Here is a 24,832-nt window from a genome sequence, read left to right as displayed (position 1 = left end):
AAAAATGTATTTGAAACTAGATCAAATTGGGAGAAGTGAAAGGCCAAACCCATAAATCGAATATATGACGTTACAACGAATTCCGTTGCAACGCATGCCTTTACCACGCATGCGTTACAACGGAATTCGTTTACCACGCATAACATTTACCACAATTACTAGCGTGGTGACGTCATACGTCGTTAAGAGAAAGCGGAAGTTTATTTTCCGTTTTCTCTTAAACGACGCTGATACCCGACGTGACTTCAGGTGAGTTTCTTTTTTGGGGGGGAGACCCCCCCAAACCCCCCTTTTTTTACTTTTTACCTTTACCACATATACCTTTACTACAAACCTCGTAGTAAAGGTATGCGTGGTAAAGGCTTTCGTGTTAACCACGCATGCGTTGTACTGCATGCGTGGTTAACGATTTCGTTGTAAAGGCTTCGTTGTAATGGCCGTTTCCCATATCTAAACAAAATCAAAACTAAAACTACAGATCAAATTGAACTGAACCGCAAAGGCACTGTAAACAGTACCAAAACCAGTCAATGATTTAATGCAGGCATGAATATACCATTGCATCCCATGAATGCCCTAATGGTCATAATAGCATGTCAAAAGGGCAACTGAGTAATGTCCCATGTAAAAGGATTGAATGAAATGTATCTTTGAATAGTCACAGCTGTGATCTGGGGGCTCTATGATCCTGTACTAGATCATAATGTCCGCTGTGCACCAAAATGTTCTTACAAAGCAAGCTTTTTACTCTCTAATTGATTAAATAAAAGTGTTTACCAGGGCGATTGCTGAAGCGTGCCACCTACTGAATAAACTTCTAGAGTGTGCATCTTGTGGCCACTTAGTAAAATTAGAAGCTGGTTACTCACAAACATTTTCCCACAGGCCCAAACGTATGGTCTGATGTGTAAACAAATCCCGCACCGATGCTTGTATGAGGCAGGGTTGGAGGTACACGGATTGTAATGTGAGTAAAGTGTAAACCTAAGAGTTATTTTGAGAGGTTGTTTCCATACGGTCCTTTAAATTATGCCACTAGTCTAAGAAGAGATGAAGCAATGGAGTTCCCTCCCTGCCAACATTATAGCCCACTACCATGTCTGGGACTGCTTTTTAAATAAAGCAGTTTTATTTTTCTAAATACATCCCATTTTCTTTAAAAGATAACGGGATGCATCTAAAAAAGAAAAATGAAACTTTTCAGTTTCATATTTTAAGGACAGGCAGTGGTCCCTGCGACCACTGCTTGCTCTTAAAAAATATTTTCTCACACACTCACAAAGGGGAAGGGGTCCCCTGGGGACCTTTTCCCATTTGCAAGTGATTTACCACATACTTGAAGTAGGTGGTACACTGCGAGTGTTTTGCAGCCGCAAATGCGGTTGGAAAACAATAGTACATGGCAGGGAGTCTCGCTATTAGGAAGGGGTCCCCCGTCCTCATAGCGAGAGTCGCAAACACTATTTTGGGAGTCAGTGACTCGCAAAACAGCGTTTGTACATGCCATGACCATTTTTTGCAGTCGCAAACGGGCCGATCTCCGGTTGCAAATGCAAAAAAGGTTTGTACCTCCGGCCCCTGATGTACTAAATAACTCTATAGGTTTCTGTAGGAAATTAGCATGATAGACTACAATACAAAAACAACCCTTCCGAAAAACCTGGGTGACCTGTCATACAGACTAGTGACTTATAGGAAATTAGCATACAAATATAATTTGTATTTCACTTTTTCCAAAAGGATACCAAATGGAGGATTTTGCTTGGATCTTAGTGAAATTTACAAGAGGGTGAAATTTGAGAAGTGCATTTCTCTCAGGGCCGGACTGGCTACCGGCATTTTGGCATGCTGCCGAGCTGGGGGCTGATGTCACTGCCGTGGGGGCTAATTTCGTTGATGGAGACCTGCGTGTGCTTCGAAATAAACAAAGCAAAACAAATTTCATTCAGCACATGCCCCATCAACGAAATCAGCCCCCAGCTCAGCAGCATGCCAAAATGCCCGGTAGCCAGTCCGCCCTGATTACTCTATCCTGTGACAATATGGAATTAATTATTAGAGAGACTATGATGGATAGATGGAGACTTGCATAAATTTATGGTAGAAGCTTTTCCACAATTGAGATTCAATATTAGGAATTTGACAATATGAATCTGGTAATACTTCTATATAGTAGGTATGTTCCAAAGCCAGCACAGCGCAGAGTTCTCTTCTGCTTTGGGTAGAGCTGCAGCAGTAACAGACTGGAAGATGCCCAGGAACACTTTAGAACCAATGTAAGTCTGCCAGTGATGACATCATACTTACAGCTCAGTCACATCCTTCGGAATGCCTTTGGGGAGGATTCGAAGCCCTTTGTTGCTGCAACGCACCACCGCATCAACACAAGTGCACTGCTCAGGGCAGCGAAGGGATGGCAGGCAGCTAGTCTCATCATTGCCTAGACGGAAAACAGGGACCAAAGCGTGGTTGAAATGAGGGTATCATAATGTAGAAATGACAATTGTCATACTTTGGTAATCCTTTCACATTGATAAATATGCATCATACAATATTAAATAGAATGCAAAGCATGAAACCGGTACCAATGTGGTATACCCCCAACTCATTAATGTACTATGACCTCCTGTCACTTAGTGAGACTTGCATGACTACAACAATCACACAGGTTGTGCTTTCCATGGTAGAATATAGTTCTGTGAGAATGAGCCCGCCACTTGATTTAGTATCCTCCAGGTTTGGATAAAGAAGTTATACTGTGGGATCAACCATTCAATTCTCACTCATTAACCTGTCATTAAACCATTATCGTTGGCAAGGATAGAATTACTAACCATTAACCAGAACTCTCCAATAGCCTACGTAAATAATTCACCCACTCCCCTTGACTACCATCAGCAAGGTGAACCAATAAGTACCTCTGGTGTGTTAAAGGGTGAAGAATGCTAGGGCAGACACTTTTCCCACTTTTTCCATACTACATGTCTAAAGGGTGCACCCCTCCAGCATTTTGCTGTTCTTTATTGAAAATATTTGCTTAAGTGAGATTTGTGCGAAGTCAACAAGTCCTCGGAAATATGTTATCCACATTAGTACCTTAAAACAGTGGAACACTTCCCTGCATGAGACACACTTATGACTAATATTATGGTATGACAGGCTAACAAGGTTGCAGATGAAGGGGACCTACATTCATCATTCAGCCTTTGCAAATGATGAAGGCATATATTGTGGGATGAATATATATGTGTGTGGCCAAGCATACGTTTCACAATGCACATATAAACATGCCAACATTGGGGCTTATTAGGATGAAGTATGAGACACTATGTACTTCATCATCTGTATGCAAGCTGTTTGAATCAGGTAAGAAAGTCTCTTCTGCTGTAAGCTGTCACAATGGTACAAAACTAAGTGTGCTGGATAATCAATTGATAGGTCAGGATATTTAGGACTGCTCATGGTGCTGGCTTGATTTCAGGCTTATGAGAGGGGACAATTCAAGCAAACCAGACAAGACATTTTGCGGCACTTTTAATTATTGCTCTGCACTTAAGTTTGTCCCAGGACATTGTTATTCCTGTCGTTCTGCTTAATATGTTGTTGCTACTATATTCCTGCCCCAATGCTTTGCCATATGTTCAATCCTCTTCTTTTTATAGCAGTTGCTGGAATAAGTTTAAGTCGGTGTAGTAGATAGGGATGGAATGTTTTTTTTTCTAAATGTATATTTTTATTGAGACGTGCATGTCAGTTTATAAACAATACATAAAAAATAGAACAATGAATAAATCAAATTATGGCCACACTATAAATTACTATGAAATGTTAACTTCACAAAAAAGATAATACAGATATCAAAAGAGCCAATATCTGAAATAGGAAAGGTGGACAAGGGAGGAGATGATGTAGATAGTATGCAATATGTAGTAAACCATATATTATACATAGTTAGAAGATAGTAGCAATAACATCATACAAATATAATATTTCAAGTGGAGATATTCCTACTAACTCAACAATTTCCAATAGGTGAACCGTAAGTTCTAATTCAAATAACAGTGTTAATGGCTAAAGAATCATCAACAGTCCTAAAGAGAACAGCAACAGCAGGAATATAAATAATGATGATAATGAATTAATAAGGAGATGATAAAGGAAGTGATTCCCTTATTGTAGTTCCTAATTTGAAGGAAAAATCTGAAATATGACCAGAAATAGAATATGTTCTAGCGAGAAAGGGTTCCAAATTTGGATCAAAATTCCAACATTCTCCTGCAATCTATAAATGAGTTTTTCATATGATGCCATTTTATACATTCCAATAAGCCATTCATGATGTGCAGGACATTGTGGTGTTCTCAAATGTCTTAATATACAAATGTTTCCTACAGTGAGGGCAAAAGCTATCAATCGTCTTGTATGGTTTGTTAGATTTGGGAGTTCAGTAACCAAACTAATTTTTCTGTTAAAGGAATGGACACATGTATAGCTCTGTGGTGAGCGGCAGTGGATGGAATGTTAACTGCAGTTTGAGAACAACCAACCCTCACTACTAATGTGTTGTATTTCCTAAAGAACTACCAAAAAAATGTAGTGAAATGCGCTGCAGGATTTATTTTGCAGTCTTGTACAACATGACTATTTGGGCTCTCTTCAGAAAGGGACAAAATGCTAGTCTCGAAGGCTAAATCACAACAAAGCAGGATATAAAGGTCAGAAACTTTGGGACAGATTTAACAAAAAGGAAAATCTAAACATATTTCAGAAATAGGTAGAAGAGATGAGCTTTTTTGTTGTTTCTCGATCAAAAGAAGAGTGTGTTGAGGTCTTGGGTCCACCAAAGAGACTGCTGTGCCACCTCTGAAGTTTTTTTACGTGCTTGGGAGATATAAGATTAAAGACAGAAAGAGCTCATGCTTTTGAGATCACTTTCTAACTCACCGGAGCAATACCTAAAACTGTTTTGCAGAGACAAAATGTATATAACAATTTTATCAAGAAACAGCATAAGAATGTATGTGGAAGGCATGCCTTTAGCATTTGGGGTACTCTAGTGTTGAATTACAGACGTTTTTTGTTAACAAAGTTAATAGTGCTATCATTTAACCTTGGAAGGTCAAAAGCGGAGTGGACCCACCAGGATTCAAACCTGTGACAATGAGGTCATACACAGATTCCAGTATTGGATATATTAGTCCACTGAGCTATAAAACCCATCATAACCCCGTGTCATAGGTGCCTTGGCCTTTCACCACACGTGTGAAACTTTAATACCATACATTCCATCATGCAAACACACACTTGCACTACATCAATATTCTTCCTATTTGCTATAGACAGCTATAGATAGATTTGAATTGTAAGGTATGCTTAAAACAAATAATCGAAAATATCCCAGACTGCACTACATTATTCATTTGTGTGGGTGCTTAGGACAACAACAGAATTTAGAGGAAATCATCTTGGGCAAAGGGAAATTCCTCCTAACATGCATCTGAAATAGCTATGGTCCTTACATTATCCATGAATGAAAATATAATGTTTGGACATAGTCACAATTTTGATTTATAACTAATATAGACTTTGACATTTGCACAAAAGATTACACTCTCTTCATGTCCCTGGGTAGGAACAGCTAATCATCAGCACTGATCTTCAGTACTCCGTTGTAATTCACCCGCTACGATATTGAAGGTAGACATGGCAATTCGTTATTTTATGTTATGTTATACGTATTTATATGCTATGAATTCTACTGTTGGTAGGACTTGGCAGCACTATTCATAAATCACAAATTGCATTACAGAGAGGCCACACATCTTTGCTTCAAGGTAATGGCACACATTACACGGCTGCAGAAGGGGCCCCTGCCCTGAGACAGTGTCCAGCAGCCTCACATTTCATTTGCCCTACATGGGAGAACCTGAATACCACAAAGTCAGATTTTAAAAATCAATAACATGGGTCATTTGTGCTTTAGATTGAAATGCTGTATTATTTATGGCTCAACTAAATCGAAAGAAATAAAAAGATCTGGTTTGCTTGTAAAGCACCGCTGCAAGCATGCTCGCAAAATCTAATCATCCTGAAATGTACTTACATTTTTTTTTATAAGCAACAGATTAGATCTTGCAATTTGAGACGAGAAGGGCTCAGATCAAGGAAATAGAGTCGTTAGAAGTTTTAAGCATTAGGGTTTGGATTTTCCCCAAAGTGAACAATTGACTTCATAAGTTTTAAGAAAACAACAATCTCCCTCGGAAAGACAAAAGACACGAGAAAGGAAATATCCTGTGGTTATGCTTCTAGATGACAGTGATAAGGACTACACATTTTATGGATAGAGACATGCGGAGTGCATTAAATGCTAAAATGGTCCATTGGTTTCCATAACAATTTATGATGGGGAAGCTGCCTGAACCGGAGATGTGTTTATGTCAGAGAGCAATGGCATCTAAAATGTGTTTCAACCTTGCTAAATAAATCACTTGCAGTAACCTGATATCCTGCCTTGCTACCCACATTTGAGAGGTTCCCCTAATCACTTAGAAACTGATGGCTGATAAATGCTTGGAGACACAACTGCTTAGTTTATTGCCGCCGCCAAACCACAAACCCTACTTTAGCTTCTGTTTAACCAATGCTTTCTATGCTTTCGTACTACTAGTCCTATGCAGAACATAACTCCCTCTTCTACAGCTGTTGGGAGCTGCCCTGTGCTTCCATCCCTTGTTCTGTGAGCAAATGGATCACCAATTAGCGCTAGCAAAAGACACACAATTGATGGACGGAATGCAGAACAAATCAAAACATTCACCCCCAGTCAAGAGATCTGGGTTAAATCCATCATTCTTTTGCTCACCATGCCACCGCAGTTTAGACCTGGCCATATGCAAATCAGTCTTGACCCTGTGCCTCATGGGAACAGTCCAGTCTGAAGTGCCAAGTCAGGTCCTCCCTGGACCGGAAACAAGCATCCTACGACCGGTTTCAGGGTTTCACCCCTCTTCAGCCAGGATAGCTTGATTCCAGTGGCACAGTGAGCCCAGGACCCATGTTGGGCATACCTGGCACACTTAGGGCGAGAAAGCAAAAGACACACAATTGATGGACAGAATGCAGAACAAATCAAAACATTCACCCCCAGTCAAGAGATCTGGGTTAAATCCATCATTCTTTTGCTCACGCTGGCATGTTTTCATCTCCTCTATTTTATAAATATGGAGTTAATTTCTATATATCTTTCCATAAAGAGTGTATATCAACTGAGGAATGTTTATTTTTAGTCCAGGTCATACACTGCACGTACAAAATGGGTGTAAACAAATAACAGAGAAGTGACTACACAAAGAAAGTGGGCAGGAGGGCTCCGACAGACGGTCAGAGCCCATCCTGCCCACATCGTAATCGGGCCCAACGATGTTAACTGTTTTCAGCAGCCAAAAATGTTTGCAGTCTGCCTGTGGAGCTCATAAATAAGATGGGGCTGGAGATTCCAGCTAACAGTCTCATTGGAATTAAGAGACGACTCTTTATAGGGCATCACTTCTGATTTGTACAGAAAGGTATTTGCCAGGTGAATGGGGTTCTGTGTGACCATGCATACTTCTTATCCCACTCCACAATGGGTCTCAGAGTCACAGGTCTGCTGCCCTTGCACCCATCATCAACAAATATTTTCAAGCGAAATACAGCCTTTAGCCATTGGCTCAACAATACAAAACTGGTATTCACAGCAGCTGCTGTAAGGAAGTGAATGCCCAAGAGGCACACATAAATGCATATAGAGGCAGTCTCACATGGGGGAGTCACATGGTGTCATCTTATGGAACGCACCTCTTAGTCCCGGTGACCATTAGTAATTGATGCAACTAATCACTTTGTGGTAGCTATGACCACTGCTGCACAGGTACCTAATGTTCTCTCTTTATGTAAGCTCTTTCATTTTATAATTCGACAATATATGTTACTAATCTTTAGCAGAGGCATCCCACCAGCAGCCACGGCCCGTGGAGGGAGTTTCGGTGGGGCGGAGAGGCGGGGCATGGGAGGGGCAGGGTGGGGGGCGCTAAAAACTGGAGTATGGATAATTGAAGGTAAGTAAACAATTTAATAAATAAAACGAATTTCGTACCGCACCCTGCATCGCATTTTGCGATGCAGGAAGCGCTACGAAATTCGTTTGAAGTAGCCTAGAAGTAATGATCATCCATATTTGAATACGTCTGTCTTCGAGGTATCCCTGTATTATTGTTCTCCTTGAGTATTGAAGGATGGGGGCACCCTCCAAGAGCTCCTGTGCATCTCAGAGCTTAGATGCATGAACCTAAACAAATATATCTGGAGCACACACACTCCTTATAGATAGATGTCTGATGGTGGGACAGGGTGTTAGAGGCAAATATATTGCTACTCACAGTAGCCAGAGGGGATGGTTGTTCTCTTGTATGGGCTGAAAATCAGCATCAACCGTTAGGGATAGGACAACAGACAGTAGAATAAAGTGTCTAATATACTGCAGGCCCAAATTACACCCTTGACTTCATCTCACAATTGCAGGAGTGTATCGATGTTAGGGTATGTACAGTGTTTTCTATCCATCTTCCCTCAGACAGGCCAGATGTTTTTACATGGCTAGGTCACTAAACTCAAACAAGACCCTCGCCTCTTTCAAAGCCTGAAATAAAAAGTGCTGAGGGAAATAAAACATAGCAGATCCAGTGTCTTGTGCCATACAGTGGTACACATTCAAGAATACATGTTGTAGCACAGGAAGGGGCCCAGAAAACCACGTGGCCAAGGAAATAATGACCACTTTGCACCCCCTTTTCTTATGGGCCTTCAACCCTGAAGGAGTTTACTGCTAAATGCATAGAGCCTGATCCACGGCTTCCATAGTCCTGTATTACAAGAGATGGCGACAGTTCTTAGGTTCTGTTCCAAGGTATTTCTATAATTCGGTGGCCACTGAGAAATCATCTTGGAAAAGTAAACTTACTGATCTATCCCGGTCTCTGGACCACTTCCTAACCAAACAGCAGTGAACCAAAATTGACTTTCACCGTAATGGAAATGGATAATTTTCAACTGTACGCATTCTGCCAAAAAACGACAAAATAATGACCTTCCCTCGCAGAGCTTCTTTCCTTAGTGATAGTCTGCAGCTCAGATGATGTTTTTACCAAGTCCAGGGACAAGGCGCTTGTCTGACTTGCAAGGAAGGCTACAATTTGTGTGTATGATGTAGTCAGTTCCACTGACAGTTCCAACTCTAATTCCATTCCTTCCACTTCTGTACTAAAGCAAGAATTTGAGAACCTGAGCAGTTGGCAATAACGGTGTTACCAACTAGTTACGATGTACTCATGGTTACAGCTGATCGTGCATATTTTATTCACAGCAGCCAGAGTGCAAAAGTCATTAAAATATAACACAGTCAGTTTCTTGGCCCTGCTCAAGCCTTTTTAAGGTTAGACTAGGCTACCTTTCCGTTTTGCCAAATTTAGTTCTATTTCCCACATCCACTAATACTTTTGCTTTGAGTAAAAAAAGGCCACATTTTTATATGACCATGCACCCTATCATAAAGAATCATATACTGCAACCCACAGCAGAAAAACAGAAACAGGTTTCATTTAAACAGGTAAAAGATTTTCCTGGTGGTATTTTTGATTTAATTTCAATTTCTCAAGAATGCAACAGGAATCTGGGATTGGGAAATGAATAAATGCATGATCATTGGTTGGCTTTATTTTCCTTCGATCCATATATGACTAAAGGCTGGATGGATCAATGCTTTTCAGATAGCAAAGGGGTGGTTTCACAACATATCAAAGGCATAATGTACCTATTATCTATCAGAATGGGGTGGAGATTAGCTCTGTGACCCACATACAGAAGAGGGGTGGGGACGAGGTGTCCTGATTCTGCTGAAGCGAACTCATAAAAAAAAGTAGTGAGCAGCAGATCATGTTATTATTTTGATGAGGTCCATGGCTTTTATAATTCAGGCAGGGGCGGCTCTAGACTCATGGCGACCCTGGGCAGGGAGCATAGGTAGGGGGGCTCGGAAGAGGGGGTCCGGGCGGGGCGGAGCCCCTTGGAGCTCAGGAAGGTGGAACAGAGCCGGAGGCCGCCTAATCCCTGCCAGGGGCCGCCATGCAAATATGTATCCATCCTCAAAGGATTATTATATTAAGGATATATATTGGCATGGCGGTCCCTGGGGTTTGGCGGTCCTGTGCAGGTGCACAGCTTGCACATGCCTAAGGCCGCCCCTGATTCAGGAACCATTAAACAGTCATTCATACCAACCACATGACATGTACATATTAAGATAATTTGCAACAAAGTTACTTAACATTTGTGACCTAAACACAGTTCAAACAAAATGGCACTCCCTGCAAAAAGGACATTAGTTGAACACATATTGTTGGAGTATGTTGGGAGTTATGTACACGCCTGGCTCGGAGGAATTATGCTGCACTAAAACCTGCTCACAGATGTATACTAAAATATTCTATGAACAGAGATCAGACCACATTTATTTGCAGATTATACGTGTAGCTTATAGTGACAAGTGTGAACAAGTCCAACAACTCCTCTTTACTAATCCCAGTCTACCACTTTCATCCTCATTGGAAATCATCAGCACAACTTTAGGAGTTGCTTGTCAGGAGTGGTCACGAAAGAATCAAAGCTCCCACTACAGCTGTGTGTACATGGTTTTCATACTCTTGTCTTCAATTGTCATACAAATGAATATCTTGTAAAAAGATGTGTAAATTATCCCTGAGGAATTCTTACTTACCATCACATGTGAAGTCTTGAATGGCCACATCCTGTACTGGGATCTCTTTCAGAAAAAATGGTTTCTGGCAGCGTGGGTTTCCGCTGACAACCCTCTTCTTCCTCAGCCATTTTCCTAGCCATGCCAGGTGGCAGTTACAGTTGAATGGATTGGATAATAGGTTGCTGAGAAAGAATTGTAGAGTTGAACGTCAGTGATAACATTTAGAAAAGCAAACATATGTAAAGCATCATATCTTCTAATCATGTAACGAGTAAAAACAATCAGGCAATTGCCTATGAATAAATCACTTCACAAAACAGCTAGAAAAAACTAGGGACAAAAAAATCCAAAAATCTTTAAGGAATGCTATCGAAAACATTTGTTACAACCTTTTCTAGTAAGCCCTACTTTTGGAAGCCAAACATCTGATTCGGTAATTAATATTAATGGATTCTTCTGGGCATTTATGTATTTAGCATGCCAGACCGGTTGAACCTGAAACTTTTAGAGTTCCAGGTATATTAATGGCCACCTCTTTATTATAACACCATTACTCCTTTACACTGATCATTTCAGTCCTTTCAAAGTGGTTACGAAACAAGCACAAAACATAGTTAAAGCATTTGTCACAGATTAGACCTGTTCATGATAAGGGCACGGGTAAATTCACTATCTTCGATGAATTACAATGTGCGATTCTGGTACTTTAAATATACCAGAGACCTTTGGACTATGTTACCTACGAGAATTAAGTATTTGTACTGTCTGATTGTGAATTGTGATACACAGAATACCTTAATTGCCTGTATTTCCTTGTTTGTCTTTCTTCTGAGTGTGTTAGTTGGGCATCGGCTGGTGTCCTGCTTGTATCACACCATATTTTTTGTGAATTCTTTTATCAAAAATTAAATACTGTCCGGCTGGACAATGAATATAGTTGCTATTTAGTCTATATTTATACTATAAATAATTCAATTGTCTAGGGACCACTGTCCTGTGAAAAAACGTAATTACCCAAGGTCCCTAGCATATTGCCTCCTTGGGTTCCCTTGTGTATTTAAAATGATAAAAGAATTAAGTAGGCAATCAGGGAGTTTGTTGCACCAATGTTCATATTTTCTGCTAGATAAGCAATTTTGGCTGGGTGCCAAATAATATTTTCATGCCCCATATTTTCACATTACCTTCTGCACTGTGTTCAAAATGTGAAAATCCTCAAAAACATTACGGCAGACACATTATCAGCCTGATTCATCATTCTCCCGTTTTGCGAGCCCCTAATAGCGATTCATAAGGAATCGCTATTAAGGACTTGCAAAACGGGATTCATGTAGGAATTGCATAAAGAAATGCGATTCCTACACATTCCTTATTTGCGATTAGCTAATTGCTAATCGCAAATAAGGAATAACTCCCCATGCATTCCTATGGGCCTACAGGCCCATAGGAATGCATGGGGAGTTATTCCTTATTTGCGATTAGCAATTAGCTAATCGCAAATAAGGATGCGATTTCAAGGGTGCAGGGGTGTCCAAAGGACACCCTGTAGCACCCCTGAAATGTAATCTACATTGGTGTTGCGCACACACATGTCCAAAGGACATGTGTGTGTGTAACATGCAACTTAGAAAAATGCATTTAAATGCATTTTTCTAAGTTTTCGCTATTTACCACGAAGTTTGACCTCGTGGTAAATAGCGGTCCTAAATTGCGATTTCGCAATTTTTTAATGTTTCATGAATAGCATTTAAGGAATCTCTAATAGAGATTCCTTAAATGCTAATCCTCGCAATTTAGCGAATTCTTTATTAGCGATTTTTGCATTTGGGATGATGAATCCCAAATGCAAAAATTGCACTCGCAAAGGGCCAGATTCTCAGAATCTGGCCCTTTTGCGAGCGCATTTCGCTTGATGAATCAGGCTGTATGTGTCTTAAGGCATTTCTTTGGGTAAACTTCTGTGCTTGACATATAATGCATTTCCGGACACGTATTCTATACAGTCTTCACAAACAGTAGTGTATATACACACTTAGAGCCTTATCTCTATAAATCTAGATTGGGAAGTGATAATGACAAAGTAAGTTGATAGGTTGGGGAAATTGGGATCTCCTTCACAATAGTGTGTTGGGTGGTATATTGCAGAGCCAACATTTGTCAGTTGCTCCAGTTGGCGCCTTGAAAAGTTCATTTGTGGCCTTTGATAACCAATGCTTATTGAAGGGAAGGTTCAAAAGAGAAGCAAGCTATCATATAGCCAAGCACCTGCTCTTTGCTGGTCACATCAAAGTGGCGAAGGTGGGAATTATTTCTGCCGTACAAAATTGTCCCCATTTTATGAATAAAGTACAGTGAAGTAAATAGTAGTCTGACAGGTCTCAAAGCATCAATTATCGTGGAGCAGACAATATTACACTCCTTCAGACACCGTGGCGCCCTCCCACGAGAAAACTATGGTCGACTCTTGATAACTACTTCACGTCACATAAGCCACCTTAGACTGGCCCACACACCGTCCACGACCCACCAACATATGCTCCCCGACTGCCTTCATTGCACTATTAACTATCGTAGGAAATTGTCCTTAATGAATGAGTAAAATGCTGTTGAAACACAATGTCTGTTACTAAATTGTTATTGAGTATGTGATACGTGCTCTACTGTTCTAGGCTAGTTGCCAGCCATGTACTTTTGTACTGACATTTACTATGATATATTGTAGCGTACAGTAATTTTGATTCGTATATTTATGACTCATATTACGCTAATGGATTTGCTTTTTATATGTCTATGCTGAAACAACCAATAAAAACTTTTGAAATTAAAAAAGCATCAATTATCAGCAAAACAATTAGCAAAGGCTCTAAAACATGACGCATTTCATCACTATGTTGTCCATACATTCACAAGTGATATGTCCTTGAACATATCCATCTGTGTGGTGCATGCAAAGGATAAGCATGTAGTTGGTTTGACTCTTAATTCCTGATGAAGAATGTATCAGACATATATTTGTGCAGAACATTGTGTGCTGCAAGTATTCAATCTGTGAAGCCACAGAGTCAAACATAATTAGTCAAATGGACGCAGAGTTAGAAATGAAAATGATCTTAGTTAATTAATTACCTTAGTCCGCCTTTTCATCTTGGCTAACCCACTGCTTTCCAAGTTAAACAGGTTTGGGTTGTGGCTTATCACACTAAAATCTTTATTTGCCTCAGTTAGCTGCCCAGAGTTGTTCTAGAGGTGATGTTTAACCCCAGAAAAAGTTAGTTATTACAGCTACTTTTGCTTCAAGTAACCTGACGTACAAGAAGTAATTAGAGTTTGAGCATCAGCAGCGCATGTAAGTACCATTCCCTTAACATTAACCTCCCAAAGAACCAGGCATCAAACCAGCAGCTACTCTGGAATGCCACTGGTTTTGAGATTAGTCCTGGACTTAATATATGGATGCTTGCAAGAAAATTAAATATGAATAAATCACTGAAAATTAGACTAGTATCTTCGCAATCTGAAGTGCCTTCATCCCATATAGCCTGTGTGAGATGATCCATTGAGCACTAGTTGCGTCTCTTTATCTCTTTATGCCATTTGTCTGATGTCTCAGACTATAGCTCCATCCCATCAATTTTCTGCACCGTCGCATGTCCCTGTCTATTCAGAAGACTGCATACATCCACCTTAATCCTTGTGCTAATGCTTGCCCCAATACAGTCTGGCTGCATACCTTGTTGCACTTTTTTTCCGCTGTTATTTCCAAAACAATACATTAAGTTTTAATTGTTTTACCACTTGATCTATGACCAAGAAGAACAACTCTGGAGAAAAGCTGTGGCATTGCTTGAAAAATCAGCACAAGTACAGCCTATAGAAGTATAACGGAGGAATCTCCGTTGTTCATCAATAAACATAAGTTTAGTCATGAGGTTAATAACACACTGTAGAAATATAATATAATATTTAGCCTCTCTTATCTTTTCTGTGGGAGAAACTGTAGCAAAGATTGACAAGATGGCCAAGCTGAAAATTGGCATTGGCTGTTTATGGTGAGATGGGGATGCTCTTTTGCTTACACAGAAAAATGTGGTTTACTAATAAGTGAACTGTAGAATGGAAGACGGCTTCCTCTCCACAGTGACCTTCTGGGCTGGTTAACCACTAATACACTTATCTTAGTCAACAAAAAAGATTGTTTTGATAAATCAACCATAGTAGGTCTGTGGGGTCCAAACTTTCTCCCACATATTGCTGCTCTCACACGTTTGAATGTTTCTTGCTCTGTTTTCTCATAGTGTTCTGCGTTCTTTGTAAATACAGAGTAGAGGCACATGCTATAAACAGATTGGCTCAAGTACTAGCTTAGTTGTTGGCTTGCGTTATTGCCCACAACAATCTGCTGAAACAGTTAGTACGGCGCCCAGATGGAATCTGCTTTTCTTGTAAAAAACTTGATTTAGGAAATTAATCATGGCGTTTAGAAAAGACTCAAAGTACCTTTTTACTCTTCTGAAAACTATAAATGCTTCTTAGCCCCACTTTTAGGCATCACAGGCCAGATGTATGACCTGCCAATTAGCGAGTCGCAAATTGCATCGCATTTGCAACTCGCTATTTCCGAGTCGCTAATTGGGATGCACAACAGTGTCTGAGACACTGTTTGCGATTCCCAATTGGGTTGCAAATTGCATGCCTCATGAATATTAATCAGGCTGTCGGAATTTGAGACACCATTGGGAATGGAGGGAACTCGCAGGGATGGTGGCCTGCTGGGGTCAACAGACCTCCATGTCTGGACTGCTTTTAAATAAAGCATTTTTTTTTTAATGCAGCCCGTTTTCCTTAAATAAAAACGGGTTGCATTAAAAAACAAAAAAATTTAACTTTCCATTTTTTTAAGGGCAGGCAGTGGTCCCTTGGAATACTGCCTTCCCCCAAAAAATGTTTGCGTATGCATTCCCAAAGGGGAAGGGATCTTCTGGGGACCTCTTCGCATTTGCGAATGCTTTACCATCCTTTTGCGACTGCAATTGCGGTTGCAAAACATTCTTACATAATAATAAGTACATTTATAAAGCGCAACATCTACCTCTAACAGAGGTGTCCCGCCGCTAACAGAGGTGTCCCGGCGCTAGATGATCCAGGGCAGAGAATATATCACCTTGAAGAAGGAGCGAAGCAAGCATCTGAGGGGACACAGCCGGGAATACAGATATGCCTCAAGTGGACATAGGCGCTGTGGGGAGGAAAATTGTGGTCCAGCCCATGAACGTCAATTCACGAAAATGCCTGGGCTAGTGGAGGTGACATCACATGGCATTTAACCTTTGCTTTCGCTCAAACACATGAACGCAGATAAAACACTTGTTCTCAGAAACACACTCGCCCGCAAGTGGGCACACAACGTACATTTACAATCATTACATAGCTGTTGGGATCGCTATTAGGAAGGAATCGCTCCTTCCAAATAACAAGTCGCTAAACTCTATTTTGTGAATCGCAAATAATTTGCAACTCGCAAAATAAAGTTAGTACATACCCCACAGGATTTTTGCATGCGCAAACATGTCTAAAACCCATTTGCGCGTGCAAAAATCAGTCATACATCTGGCCCTTCATCTTGTGTTTTTGCTTCTTGATTCAAAAACCTTTGTTGCTTAGCTAAGGAAACGGAATCAAACTGAATGGTATTTTTGTTCCAAAACGGAGTTCAAAATGGTACAAAAAATAGTTTTACTCAAATTGAAGAAAGAAGAGAATTGTTTGGGAACAGGATCATCAAAACGAAAACTTCTGTAAAATATGTATCTTCTGAGATTTTTACAAATGGAGCAAGATATGTATTCATTGCTTATTTAACAGATTAACATGTTTTCATTAATTGCTCATGCTTGATATTGCTGAGTGATACATTTATGAATGAAGTGGTAAAAAAAAGACATCTTTGCATTTTTAAAGAAAAAAGAAAAATATAAATATTATTGAATGGCATGTGAGGTCCCCAGATACCTCTCGAAAAGATGGCCATTCTTTTTAGTTTTCTGATATACACACATTACTAACAGATAATAGCAAGGAAGTCATCCCGTTGCCCTATCACTTCTTACATGCAATCCTTCATATGACTTTGGGAAAATAATATATTTTCAACCGAGGGAACGCATTTTTGAAATGCAAACAGGATCGTCAGTTCGTGGGCAGGACACTCACCAGCCTAGTACTATAGTTTCAGGTACAATAAATGTATGTTATCTATGTTCGTCTTACAGAAATCCTGAGAAAATTATGAATAACAAAAAGGCAACCAGAATATCAGGGATGGAGCTCCCTACTATAGTCATAGTCTACGTTGATTTTGACATGCATTATGTTTTTATCAACTATGATGCTTTTCACGTGGGTAGTATTAGACAGAGGGAAAAGGGTAGACCCATAATTTTCTTGAAAGTAAGCATTTTAGAAATAAATGAAGAAGCCACTAACACTATCAATGATGCCTCGGCAGATGTAGATTGTAGCCCGAAGAAAAATTGTGCACCTGAATAGGTACTAAAATGACACAAAATGAAATGTGGTGCCATTCCACAATATCATGACTCTCACATTGAAAAGTGTGCCACATGTATATATTTATATAACTACCATGATACAGAAAAGTCACAACTATGAACCATAAAGTTTGTCTTTGGGTGAAAATTCCTTCTGGATGTAACTTCTTGCATGCAGCTCTGTGCAATAATTTTCAGAGCCCAAGCAAAACGAAGATATACAATTTGTTCCCACTCCCCTAGCACCCCCAGCATAAAGGCAATCTTTATAAATCTGGTGCCCTCTTATGGTCTCATTTGGTTGTGCAGTAAGGCAATTGACCATAGTGCCCATATTGTGGCATTGGCCCTGTCTGAATGGATTTGCTGAATTACATCCCACAGAGTATAAACAACCCATTTAGAAACTCACCTCTTGAGTGAAACTAATAGATTTTATTTTAGAATGATACTAGCAGAGCAAGGTGGTGAAGACAGGCCATTGGTATCACATCTGAATTTCTCTGCCTGTTTTAGAGTGTAGAAGAAGATGGCGTTCACAATGATTGAGCAAGAAGCATCTCTGCCTTTCTACACACCCTCTCAGCTTTCCTGGCACTTGACAGCATGTTGTTGTAGTCACTGTCCAATTGAGGGTTTCTCCTTCTATGCCATTCACAGTGGTGGAACTTTGCAGCAATATCTGCCACATGTATTACATTCTGAATGGTCGATAACGAGTAGCCTGATGATGGCATTAGTTATAAAAGACCTGGAAACTGAGGCCCACTTTGGGGGTATATTTCCTGGAATCACGACAGCGTTTTATGATGCAGCCGCCAGGACTACCAGTGCTGTTGGTCATGGGAAATAGTGCTGTTAAAAAAGGTTGAACTAATGCTTGAATATGAATATTTTATGGTGAAGGAAGATGAACGCTATCATTGTTGCATATAAATTGTAAATTGATACTTGTATAGCACACTACTCACCCGTAAGGGTCTCAAGGCGCTTGTTTAAATACCGCTGTGGAACCCATCCTGGCTTTCCCTGTGAGGTGTCCACTCCTGGGCACCCCAAGGTGGAGGCCAGGCATCCTTAGCGTTGTGGGGGCCGTTGTGGAGATTAAGCAAGCTATTGCCCAGAGTTGCAGAGTGGGACTCCATGATTGGAATAGGCACCGAGGCGAGAATTATCAGGTCCGAGGAATTTTTTGAGCCCAAGACCCACCGAGGCGGGGAATTGAACCCTGGTCTCGGGCTAGACTTCTGCATCAGGGTCTGCCGCTCTAACCATTGAGCCACACAGTAGGATGTTGATTTACTTACTAAGGTGAAGCAGTATTGTGTGGTAGAAGTTTTCAAACAACAATACTGGTGTGCCTAAGGGGCAAGGTCGATTTCCTGGTGATTGAGTAGAATGACATGGTCCACTATATTGATTTATACTGCAGAGAGGGTACAGCGTATAAGCTTTAAACCAGACTGGTAGTCATGGAGAATTATTTCTGATGCTAGGTCAAATTGGAATAGTGATGCTACTGCATCCTCACAGTATTGCTCTGGAGGCTAGATTGATATGTATATGTAGTGGGGTTTATATTGCATGTTTTAAGTCTGATTCGAGAAGAAGGAATATGTTAATCAGAAATTAGGTCTGATGCTAGGGTGTCAACTTCTTCCTCCTGTTTTATATTGTCAAAGGATGTCAAAGATTTTGGCAGTCTGGGAGGCAACATGGAGACAGACTTGAGTTTTTTCCTAAGTTAAGTTCATGTTGTCTTCAAAGTTCTCGATTTTGCCCCAAAACCACATAGTCGGTTGCTGGTTGTGAGCCACAGCAGGTATTTCTGGAGTTTTGTGGTTCAGTCAATTCATTGAAAATGCTTAACAGCTCATTCGTTTGGTTTGTTGCTTGGTCAAAAGAGTGTAGTAATAGACTTTCTTGTTTCGATGCATGGCTTTGGGATAACCTCTCATACGCATCTGCCTTACACTTTTATCCTCCTCATTTTCTGACTTCATCCACTTCCAGACAGTGACACTTTCCTTTAAGATCTGCTAAGATTGCAACCAACTAATTTCTCACCACATTCCCAAAGGGTTTGTTTGTGTTCAATTGTAATGGAGCAACCTAAATAGAGACACTAGTAATATTGTCGTTTGAGAAATTCAGGAAAGCTGGGATTAAGTTTCAGTGTTAGGGCATTGATATTTAATGAATATTAGATAAATATGTTGATGGTGAGGTTTCTTGCGTTGATAGTCTAGTGTGTATAGATTTGTTGATATTAAGTGGTAGTGTTGATAAGTGTTGTAGTTGGTTGCTTTGGCGGTGTTTCATGGTGGTGGTTTTAGAAGCTTTTGCTGCTTAGGTAGTAGTCACAAAATTAGAAGGCAATTATGGTTGTTATGTCATGGTGCTGGTTTAGCGGTTGATGCTGCTTGCTTACTAATATTGTGAATGACTTGTGATGGTGGAAATGTTTATACTTCAATCTACTGAGTAAATAATCCCTGTAGGTAGCACACCCTTATTAAAACTATGTGAATCAGTTTTCTTAAATTCTGTTTATTGTGAATGAAGTGCCTCCTCTCTGGATTCTAAAACATCTGCCTAAAGCTAGTCTGTATGGAGACAGAACATTTTACAGGGCACGGCATGGACCTAATGTAAGGAGACTATTGCAGTTCAGATATTACTAATAATAATCAAATTTCTATTTATAAAGTGGAGTCCACATCTTCCTTAAGCAGCCTTCTTACTTCACCCACAGTGAAAAGGCCATAAAATGCTTCAAGCTTTTTGGTTCTTATGCTAGGACAGCATGTACATGAACAACCTAATCTCCAATGTATTTCAAACCAGACTGGCTAAGCATAGCTAATTAGGAACTCTAAGATGCTTCATTAATATTTTCTTACAAGTGGTCTTACAGCAAATACTACACTATAGAATATTTTTTACGTCACGACCCTGTAAATAATATGGATATTTTATACTGACACTACCATGGGCAAGTATCCTGGCGCAAAATAGCAATATAACATTCACATTCGTCTATGTTCACTGAACTGATTGCACTGGAGGGCAGCAAATATATTTTGAACTAGATTTCTGAGTGGATATTACTATGGTATCTGATAGGACTACAAGATTATTCAAGACCTGCGGACAATTAATAAGTTGCATTTGATGAAAGGATAGGATCTATGAAAACTAAATGTTCATTGTACTCACATGGTGGATAAAGAAACCAAAGTATTGAAGGCCCCTGGGGTGATGGTTGTGATGCGGTTGTCATACAGCGAGAGCAGTCGGACGGAACTGAGCCCTGTGAAGGTGTCATTGTTTACACAGCTCATCAGGTTACTCCTCATCATCCTGCAACAAAATTAAAGAGGATTAAAGCAGTCTTCATTGAAATTCATGCCACTCTTTATCAATATAACAAAGAACAAATGATGGAAGGAATGCTGAACAAATCAAACATTCAATCCCTATCGCAGATCTGGGTTTAATCCATTGTTTTCTTGCTCACCACACCACCCCAGTTTGGACCCAGCCATATGCATATGAGTCTTGACCCAGCTCCCCATGGAAACAGTCCAGCCCGAACTGCCAGACCAGGTCTTCCCTGGACCGGAAACAAACATCCTAGAAATGGTTTCGGGGTATCACCATGAATCCAGTGGCACAGTAAGCATGGGACCCATGTCTGGGCATTTCCTTCACATGTTGGGTGACAAAAACAACAAGAACAAATGATGCACGGAATGCTGAACAAATCAACAAATCAAACATTCACCCCTAGTCCCAGATCTGGGTTTAATCTATTTTCTTTGCTCACCACACCAGTTTGGACCAAGCCATATGCAAATTAGTCCTGACCCTTCTCCCCATGGGAACAGTCTAGCCTGAACTGCAAAAGTGGGACGGGTATACCCCGACGTGGGTCCTGTGCTCACAAGGCTACTGGAGTCTAGCTATCCTGGCTGAGGAGGGCTATACTCTGAAACTGGTCTTAGTATGCTTGTTTCTGGTTCAGGGAGGACCCTGTATGGCAGCTGGGCTGGACTGTTCCCATGGGGAGCAGGGTCAAGACCGATTTGCATATGGCTGGGTCCAAACTGGAATTACGTGCTAAGCAAAAAAACAATGGATTGCAGCCCACATCTCTGTGCTGCGGGTGAGTGTTTGACATTATTCAGCATTCCATGCATAATTTTTTCTTTTTGCATTTTTTTTTACATGTTATCCATATAGCACAGTTTGAGGGTAAATACAGCTAACGAATGGACAACATAGCAAAGGATTGCAAAGGAAGAAATGTCCATTAACAACATTCCAATCAAATACAAACCTACAATTAGCAGGAACTTGGTTTAACCTTTGACAACTTTTGATGCTGACACAAATACAGGGAATGCTTCCCACCTCATTCTACTATATCTAGCAATAACTGAAACAAAATTCAGAAGAGGTCTGAATGTCAGTAGAAGGGTGCCTGAGGAACACAGGTTGTGAAAGGTGTCCTTGGAGCACAGGCTTCTGCTGGAAGTAGAAGCTGCATGTGCAGAACAGGCTGTGACTAGAAGTAGAAGTCTGTGATACTTAATATAAAGGCTATACATTTCAAGATGCAAGAATTTTGTGGAAAGAATACCGAAGACCAAAATGTCTAAACATAATAGCATGTAGAGGAAGTATAGATTTAGTATTTCTAACTCTACCTCTATGTATTTTGAAGATATATATATATATTGCCAAAGTACATAAATGTGTAGTTAAGAATAGAAAATCTTTACTCACCTTTTGATATTTTGAATTTAATATTTTGTCCCCAATATTTGTATACATTCAAGGGCCATTTTAAGTGAGTGGCTGGCCTTGGAGTCTAGGCTGCGACTGAAAATAGAAAGTTGCTCATGGAACACCAGCTGTGTCTAGGAGTAGCAGGGTGCTCACAGAGTAAAGGCTATAACTGGAAGTATAAGGGTGATATTGGTTGTGAGGCTGTGATTGTAACTCTCACGAGAAGGGTGCACAAGGAGCACAAGCTGTGACTAGAAGGAGAAGGCTGTCTGTGGAGTACAGACTCCGACTAACAGTAAAATGGTGTCCCAGGAGTAAAGGCTGGAACTTGCAGTAAGCAGAGGAGTGACCGCTGAAACCGCGCCCATGGAGTAAATGCTGTGACAATCAGTGCAAGGGTGGTTATGGAGTAAGGGATGGAGCTCACAGTAAGTAGAAGGGTGCCCTTGGAAAACAGGTGGCGACTGGAAGTAAAACGGTGCCTATGGAGTACAGGCTTGCCCGTATTTCACGATAGAGAACCCACGCACCACGCATCGATAGGTGCGGGACCTGAGGGCAAGACGCTTCCTTTAGAACAAATTCCCTTTTGGAAGCTGTAGGAATTCCGCGAAGATGGGAATCCGAGTATGTTTGCCTATAATGCAAATGCCCCTACCATGAGGGAAATCGCACTTCTGCCTAAAATGATCTCATTTTTTAATATAACTTGACGACATCACTAATGGTGTAAATACGTGTAGAGAGATTAGGAAAACTAGGAACTCATCATTGATTCGCTCTCTTTTTCGTTTAGACAATACAAATAGTTCCATTCCGAAAATCTACAAGGAAAGGAAATAAAAGCGAACTAGTAGAAGGAAATGAAAACGATATGAACACCTCTACCTGTATATGAATAAGCTGGAATCCTGTCCACACGATACCACAAAAGGTATAACCTGCTGAAATGAATCCTCTGGCCATTAATCGAAAGACTCAGGCTTTTTTTTGTTGTTCTAAAATTTCAAATTAACCAAAAAAAACTATGTATTTCTGTCCTCTTGCAGTTACATGTGGTTAAACTTACAGATATACGGTGGTCACCCCTGATACAGCACAGACCACACATATGAATCTTTATATCCAGGTAATGAACCCTTTAAGATACTACTAGGCAAGAAGTATAATAAGCAACAAAAAAGATTGGGTATATTTGAACTGTGTAATTTTCCCCTCAGGTGGAATAAGTATTGATAAATTCCTCCAATGAAGATAAGTCCATGAGAGGCAGAGTAATGATAGAAAAAACTGCATCCTCATGATATTACATATGCTCCGAATCCCTCAATCTCTGAGGTAGGTTGTATAACTCATGGTGATAAAGAATAGTCACTTGATAGTACATAGTAAGATTGTAATACACGACAATATCAGCCCAATGAGACTACATAGTTGATCATGTGGGAACAAAGGATATTCTCAATTTAAGCTAAAAATGAGTCTAAAGCTTAAACATATCCCACTTAATAATATTGCTGTGATCCTAGGCTAAGTGTGAATGCCTGTAACCAATGTTCAACGAAGTTCTAAAGTTTAGAGATTCTTTTAAAATCGCCATTTATCCTTGTATGCAATTGGAATAAATGTATACAAAAGAAATTTTATGTTTCTCCACACAGAAGTTGGAATGTAGGAACCACCAACTTAGCTATTTATTCTTAACTGAAAGGAATGTGTACATAAGAATTTTTGTTTTCCACTGCATAGAAGTTGGAATGCAGGAATCAACAATGTCTAAAATGAATTTGCATGCTCTCTATATGTGACATCGAGTGTTAAGCTAATGGTCAGTGTAAAATAGGCCCCTGCTGATTATGTCTTTGTAATCTTACCTTTTTAGAGATTTTTTAACAAACCCCGTCCTGAAGAAGGTGTTATCATCGACACAAGACACCGAAACGCCGCGTCGACTTTTGTTTTTTTTAATTGTGTACTTAATTGTAAAAAATTTCTTTATTCCTCTATTGTAAATTGAAATTGTATTGTTTTTAATAAACTGTTGTTTTTATACTGGTGAAGATTATAGTCTCTTAACTAATGTGTGAATTTTAGCTAGGGTTCTTACACTGACTGTTGGCCTCTATTAGAGATATGGTATGTTGAGTCTATTGATACAACTCTGTCTCTGAAAGCGTAGATAACCCCCAAGCCTTGTGGCTAGGTTACCTTACGCCTTAGGGTATACCCCCATCATCCAGGGACTTTCTGTTTGTTTTTCTACCTGTAACTGGAATTATAAAGGGGCCCATGGAGTACAGGCTGTAACTGGAATTAAAAAGGTGCCTATGGAGTACAGGCTGTAACTGGAATTAAAAAGGTGCCCATGGAGTACAGGCTGTAACTGGAATTAAAAAGGTGCCTATGGAGTACAGGCTGTAACTGGAATTATAAAGGGGCCCATGGAGTACAGGCTGTAACTGGAATTAAAAAGGTGCCTATGGAGTACAGGCTGTAACTGGAATTAAAAAGGTGCCCATGGAGTACAGGCTGTAACTGGAATTATAAAGGGGCCCATGGAGTACAGGCCGTAACTGGAATTATAAAGGGGCCTATGGAGTACAGGCTGTAACTGGAATTATAAAGGGGCCCATGAAGTACAGGCTGTAACTGGAATTAAAACGGTGCCTATTGAGTACAGGCTGTAACTGGAATT

The 24,832-nt window shown here is 40.2% G+C and overlaps 1 protein-coding gene across 4 annotated transcripts in view; it reads right to left on the bottom strand.

The window, feature by feature from the left end:
• Positions 1-24,832, bottom strand: part of SLIT3 (slit guidance ligand 3) — a 1,039,834-nt gene that overhangs the window by 138,864 nt on the left and 876,138 nt on the right. For all 4 annotated transcript variants that reach the window (XM_078653381.1, XM_078653382.1, XM_078653384.1 and 1 more), the window contains 3 exons: positions 20,563-20,706; positions 10,814-10,977; positions 2,308-2,440 (listed from right to left, as the gene is read on the bottom strand). In XM_078653381.1, the coding sequence (XP_078509507.1) occupies positions 2,308-2,440; positions 10,814-10,977; positions 20,563-20,706 (441 nt within the window). The remainder of the gene's footprint in view (positions 1-2,307; positions 2,441-10,813; positions 10,978-20,562; positions 20,707-24,832) is intronic.

Source organism: Lissotriton helveticus, chromosome 7, assembly GCF_964261635.1.
Source record: "Lissotriton helveticus chromosome 7, aLisHel1.1, whole genome shotgun sequence".
NCBI lineage: Eukaryota > Metazoa > Chordata > Amphibia > Caudata > Salamandridae > Lissotriton > Lissotriton helveticus.
Note: the sequence above shows the minus strand (reverse complement) of the source record. Positions and strands in the feature narration are given on the sequence as shown.